The sequence below is a fragment of the Grammomys surdaster genome, unplaced genomic scaffold (genome assembly GCF_004785775.1).
Source record: "Grammomys surdaster isolate TR1022 unplaced genomic scaffold, NIH_TR_1.0 126906, whole genome shotgun sequence".
In the NCBI taxonomy this organism is placed as follows: domain Eukaryota; kingdom Metazoa; phylum Chordata; class Mammalia; order Rodentia; family Muridae; genus Grammomys; species Grammomys surdaster.
In genome coordinates this window covers 6,190,036-6,196,789 of record NW_021621692.1, presented here as the reverse complement: position 1 = coordinate 6,196,789, position 6,754 = coordinate 6,190,036, and the positions used below count along the sequence as shown (strand labels likewise).

The following is a 6,754-nucleotide window of genomic DNA, read 5'->3' as shown; positions in this document are numbered from 1 at the left end:
GAGAGAGAGAGAGAGAGAGAGAGAGAGAGAGAGAGAGAGAGAGAGAGAGAGAGCGCACAGGGATGCACATGCAAAGGAAAATGCATGGAGAAACTTTCAGGAGTTCGTTCCCTCTCTCTACTGTGGAGTCTAGAGGGCACACAGGTCTTCGGGCTTGCACCTTCTAAGCCATCTTTCTGGCCCAAAAGGGCAGCTTCTGAGTGCAGCTGGGGTAAGATCTTCCTGTTATACATCCCTCTGCTCCCTAAATGTGGGTAGGAAGCAATACAGCCACCGGCATCTGGGGTGATGGAGTAGCCGAGGGGTCTGAGGGCTAAGAGGTTGCCATTTGTTTTCTTTTTCTTTAATGCCATCTTCACAAAGAGGGCAGTCTCCACAGTAACCCAAGGAAAACACACACCTCCCTGTTTAATAATGGCGAAGCTTACGCCAATCTCTTAACATACCCAGCACAAAGCCAGGAGCAAGCGTGGCTGCAGCCATTGGCCATGATGCAGTTGTCTCCGTTTGCTTATGTATTTTCTCGTATCTTTATGTGGCACACGTATATCTATGTGTGGGTGAGGCTGTTGTCTGATGTCTTTCTCCATCATTCTCTGCATTGTCTTCTCAAACAGGGACTCTTCACCGAAGCTGGGACTCCCCACTTCTCTAAGCTGGTGGACCAATGGGCTCCAGGCATCCATTTGTCCCAGCTTCCCCAGGGCTGGGTCACAGGCCCCAGCAACACGCCTGGCTCTTATATGGATGTTCGGGATGCAAAGTCAGCTTCTTAAGCTTCCACAGAAAATACCCTACCCACTGAGCCACCCTGCCAATCCCCTTCTTCCAAGCATCGTGACCACCGGGTTCTGCAATTGTTCAATCGGTCATCGATTGCCTTGTCGGTCTCTCAAAGGAGAAGGGGCAGTTCGTGCAGCTATGGGGATTGGCTCTTTTATATCTCGAGGAGCTGCATTGCCGGTAGACAGCTGATGCTTAATTAAAAATGTATTAAGTCGTGAGGGCAGGCAGGCAGGCAGCAGTCATCCCAGAGAAAGTGACAGAATTCTTTTCTTGGTAGTAACAAGAGCTCAGAGTTCCCAGTGTTAATTTGTTATCTCGTGGAGAGCCCAGGCAGCCTGAATCTTTTAAGAGCGAGGCTTCTCCACATTAGGGATGTTGTCATTTATTGTCGTCTGCTCTGAGGCTGTCCCCTACATGATAGGGTATTGAGGAACACCAGAAGAACCACCCACGCCCTCTGGAACAGCCAAAGTTGCTTATTTCTCTGTGTTCTGAGGTCTGGGGAGGGGAGACTAAAATCACCCTGTTAACTACCACTGTCCTAAATCAGCCGGACTGACTCTGGGTTGTGCCTTGCTGAGGGGCTTCAGTTGTATGAGCAGCCTGGTGCACATGAAGGCAGTGGCATTCCCCCCCTCCCACCCCCGCCGTAATGAAGTTATTCCCCCCACCTCTATCTTCTTCCCAGTTCTTCGTCAAGAGAAGCCAGCCGTCACCCTTTCTGCGGCGGTGATCTGTCAGATACCAGCGGGAGCTGGAGAATTAGGAATAATTAAAGCACACAAACAAAGAGCTGAGACTCTGTGGCCCACGGCTCATCACACAGACACCAGCTGTCACCCGAGACGGGCTGAGTGGGGCCTTCTGCAGAGGTGTGGACCGGCTCGCTCAGTCTCTCCTCCACCCAGGACTCTGCCCATCTGTGGTGCCAGTCTTGACCATGATGCCAAGAGCCAGATGTCACTCAGTGTGACAGAGGGGGGATTCCAGGATTCAGCATAGAAGCTGAGGGCTGTGTGAGGCTGGCTGAGCAGGAATGGGGGCTTCCCCTACTTTTCAAACAGGATAGATGGGGCGTCTTACTCTTATTAGAGTACTCCACAGAAGGTTTGATGAACAAAGAATAAAGACACTAGAACCACATGAGAAAACAAACAAACCGAAATAAGACGTGAGACACCCTGGAGTGTTTATGCTTAATATTTAATTGGAAAGAAATGATCAAATAAAATGTCTGAATCTTTAGGTTTTCTTTTTTTTTTTTGTCCTTGATCATCATGGCTGTAAGAAAACAAACAGGTGTGTGTGTGTGTGTGTGTGTGTGTGTGTGTGTGTGTGTAAGATACAGCCTGGTACACTTTTTCTGAAATTATTTTATAGAAAAGTCCTAGTTTGTTTACCTTTCGTGGCCCCTGGGACGGTTGTTCTGTGACCTGCTGTCCACTGCTATGCCCTCCTCACTCTGGTGGACTGAAAGCCTCAGAAACTGGGAGACAAATAAATTCTTCCTCCCCCTTCGGTCTTCTGCAGGGTGTCTTGGTTATGGCGACACAGAAGTAACAAGTGCAGAAAATTGATACCAGGACTGGGAGATTGGTGTGACTAACCCTGATTACACATCTCTCGAGCCTTTGGAACGGGTGTGTGGGAACAGTTTGAAAGCATTTAGAGATGTGAGCTGTGGATGCCCTAGAAGCTGTAGGCGGAGCTTAATGGGTGATTCTCCTGGAAACTCAGGAGACCAGAATTCCACAAGGAGCTCAGACAGTAAAGAATGAGTTCATCGAGTTCCTGCTGGGGAGAAGCACTCTACGGAGAGTTGGATTCTTCATATTACAACCCAGCAGAGAACATTTGTCTACATTTTATTGATGTCCTAAAACTTTGTGGGAGGCTAAATTCAAATTGGGGCTGGAAAGATGGCTCAGTGGTTAGGAGCACATACATTACTCTTGAAGAGGACCTGAGTTTGGTTCTCAGCACCCATGCACAAATACTTGTATCTCCAGCTCCCTGGGTATCTGATGCCTCTGGCCTCTGTGGATGTGCGTGCATTTACACACGCATGCACGTGTGAACACACACACACACACACACAGAGAGAGAGAGAGAGAGAGAGAGAGAGAGAGAGAGAGAGAGAGAGAGAGATTAAGAATAATGAGAAAATAAGGAATAATTAACTTGGCAGAAAATATTCCCAGACTAGGAAACATTCGTGTGTGTGTGTGTGTGTGTGTGTATAGTTATTGTCTGCTGCTTTTAGCCAAGTTTATAGTGAGAATCATGAGCAGAAAAGCAGAGCAGAAGGATGTGAAAACGTGAAGTTTAACTAGAACAGGAGTACATCGTGGGCAAGAGGGGCGTAGTTTGCAAAGGGATTAGTCATGTTAAAGAGACACCAGATGCTTTGCACTGAGACAACTGGATATTGGCCAGACCCTGCTCATAGAACACTCTTAAAGTACAAACCTGCAAACCCTCTGAAGGAGTTTTCTTATAAACAGCGAGCATCAGGGTTTCCTCGCTTGCACAGGGCTATCTGGGGAATTGTTTTCTCAGATTCTGCCACCCAGGTACCTATAGCTTGGCCAGGCACATACGGGCATAGGCCACTTTTAGCTATGGTCAAGGTTGGTTGTTTAACATGGTAGCAGACTTGGAAATTATCCACAGAGTGTTGGTCGAGCAGGCAGATGGAATGCAAGACCTGCGTATAGATAATGGACTTACCATGAGGATCTCCTGGGAAGCTGATGTGTGTGAATCTGTGAGAGTCAGGCCTGAGCTTCAAAGACTGTAGGATGCTGGGGATGTCAGGAATATGGGCTGTGCGCCATCTGCAGAGGGAAGGCAAAGCAGTAAGTGGGGCTAGCCCAAGAGAAAAATTGCATGGTGGAGGTGGGGGTGCAGATGGCTTGGCCATAGGGGTCTGGGGAATCCAAGCCTACTGAAGCTCACATTAGGACACTGTGTGCCCTGGACACTAGACGTTGAGCTGCGGGCTCTAATGTTTTCCCTGCTGGGGTTCAGTCTGCCCCAACTATTCTCCCATTCCTCCATTTTGAACTTGAAATCCTTACTCTGTGCTCTTGTATAGCGGCGAGGGCATGTGCCTTGCATTTTGATTTCCCAAGACTTCAAAGCTATGAGGTGTGAAGGCACCTTAGGTGTCAGAAGAGACTTTGAACTTAGACATTTGGGTGATGTTGAGACCATGACCTTGAGGACTTTCAGAGGACAAAACGCATCTCGTTTTGTGAGGAGTACACGTTCCTTTTGTGTGCCAGGAGTGGAGCACTGTGGCTTAACGTGAGGTACCTGAGTGTTGACAAGCGGTGACCTTGCGGTGGTTGGCCTTCTCCGTTGACTGGATTCACAGTAACCCAGTATATTGGTGCGGCTTTACCTGTCGAAGCATCTGTGAGGGCATTTTTGAGAGAAGATGAACTGGGGTGTAAAGATCCGTTCTGTTTGTGGGCAGGACCATCTTCTCAGCTCAGGGACTGGGTGAGATAAGTGAAGGAAAAAAAGAGAAAGCTGGAGATGTACTGGGTTGTTTCTTTTCTTTGCTTCCCGGCTGCTGGGAATGCCATGCTCATTGCTCTGCCATGCCCTGTCCACCTTCTATAGACTGAATTATCTGAAATAGCAAAATTAGCTTTTCCTCCCTCAGGCTGTTTGTCTGGTGTTGTGTCACAGTGACCAGCAAAGGCAGCTACATGTGGGATGGATGGAGGAATGGCTCCCTAGGCTTACTTTCGTAGGTCAGAGTCTAAGCCCATTCCACCGGGTATCCAACAGTGACGGAATGCGTGTGGAGGAGTTGTCAGTCAGGAGATCAGTGACAACCTGTGTTTCCCCAAAGCTTGTCATCTTCCTGATGGTCCAACCTGTGAGAGCTGGGTCACATCAGTTACTTGGCCCTGGAACTCTTAGCAGGACATGGGTCCTTTGCCCAGACATCTGTGGGCCCCGAGGATGGAGAGTCCCAAGGTCATGGAAGGGCTGCAGTGACACTTCTGCTTCTTGTTTCAGAGTGCTTCCGAAGACCCCCAGATGGCCCTGGCGCTGAACTTGGACCCTGCCTTGATGAAGAAGTCTGATCACGGGGACCCCACCGCGCTGCTCTTCCCCGAGAGAGAACTTTCCATCCGGATAGGTAGCACTGGGCTTCTTTCAGGCAAGCTTTCTGCTGCTGCTGCTGAGCTGGGCCAGAGGGTCAGACCCAGGGCTGGTGGTAGGAGAGAAGGGAATGCCAGGCTCTCTGCACTTGCAGGCTGCTAGCCCCACTGCTCATGGTGGCCTCTGCCCATGTCCTTTCTCTCATTTGTTCATGTGGACTCTCGCCCATCACACAACTTGGTGAATGGACAGGGATCGCCCTGAATTGGATGCGGCTGATTTAGATTAGAAAGGATGACCTTTGGTCCCTCCGTCTCCCCATCCCCGATGAGCCCCGAGTGCCCTCTTTGTTTGTGTGATCATTGACTTTCTGATTCATCTGGGGAGTCAGAGCATGCATCTGTCTCTTGCGATGTCTGTGTGGAGCTGGAAAACGTTAAAGTCAACAAATGCATCTTTTCTGCTGACTTCAGAGGGAAGGGTCTCTCTAGAGGAATCAGCTAACACTTCTTAAATCTCAGAGAGGTCCGGTATGTGCTTGGATTCTGCCCTGTGTGGCCTGAGCTCAGTGGTCTCCGGTCAGAGTCTTCTCTGAGCACATTAACCAAGAAAAACCTTGGCGGCCTACTCTCTGGTGGATCCTCTCTGCCGCCCACAACTTCCCAGCTGAAGTAAAATTCATCTAATAGGATCTCAAGCAAGAGAGGGTCAGATATCACAGCTGCCCTCTGCCGCCTCTAATGCATCTCATTCTACTCAGCCTATACCGACTGAGGCTTTGCTTCTCATCTCTCACAAGATGGTAGGCAGGGGCTATCTTCCATCAAACTTGTCACTTTTTCATCCTGACAACACAGGTACACAGGTCTCTCTGGGGATTCTCACTAGCAGTTTTCTTTGCTCAACTCATGTTCGGCCTTGTGAGGATGTTACAGCCTTAACTCAGAGTGGGTGTAGGGTAGAAAAATTGGCCTGGCTCTACTTCCTTGTCTTTTAAGACAAAGGAATTGGGGGTTCAGGGGTAGTTTGTAGTGGTGTCTGTCAGTCAAACAAGGTGAAAACTGGCAGACACACAGACACACACACACCGGAATATGGATGCATGAGTAAGGGAAGTCAGAGGACAGCCTTTCCCCAGGCTCTCAAGTGAGACAAAACTGCATCACAGAGGTCTCAGTGGCAAGGGGACTGCAGAGAGAAACAGGTAGTCTTTCCTCTATGACAGACAGGCACACACACACACACACACACACACACTCTTCAGGAACTGAGGATGCGGTCCTCAGGAACCCTTTGTTTTGAGACCTGAGGGTGATCCTCTTTCTGAACTGGAACTTGCCAAGTTGACTGTGCAGGCTGGCCAGAGAATCCTAGAATCTTGCCTCTCTCCATCTCCCCAAATTGGGATTGCAAGCATATACCACCATGTCCAGCTTTTTTTTTTCCTGTAGGTTACGGGGCTTGAACTCAGGACCTCACGGTTGCAAGGCAAACACTTTATAGGCTAGGTTATCTCTCTAGCCCCTCAGTGGGCCTTTCCCATGGAACTTTGTGAGATTTCGGCTTTTCTCAGGCAACCTAGTGTTCAGTGGTGGGGTTGTGTAGAGGGCACTTCGGTCCTCTCCCCTGCAGCTGAACACCAGACACAGCCTGTTACAAGGTTGCCAAGCAATCCCTGTGGCTGTTGCTAACCGTTCCGATCCAGGCCCGGATGCAGCTCTTGAAGATTTTGCTCTCAGCTATCTCTTCTCACCTGGGTGCACCTGTGGGTGTCAGGCATCTGGGGACTCTCAGACCTGATAATGCTCATTTGCTGACTGGCCTCCTGCAGACCAAGCCTGAAGGG

The 6,754-nt window shown here is 49.5% G+C and overlaps 1 protein-coding gene across 3 annotated transcripts in view; it reads left to right on the top strand.

The window, feature by feature from the left end:
• Positions 1-6,754, top strand: part of Slc39a11 (solute carrier family 39 member 11) — a 416,305-nt gene that overhangs the window by 184,944 nt on the left and 224,607 nt on the right. For 2 of the 3 annotated variants that reach the window (XM_028761255.1, XM_028761254.1), the window contains exon 5: positions 4,822-4,966. In XM_028761255.1, the coding sequence (XP_028617088.1) occupies positions 4,822-4,966 (145 nt within the window). The remainder of the gene's footprint in view (positions 1-4,821; positions 4,967-6,754) is intronic. The other variant, XM_028761256.1, reaches the window with a different exon arrangement.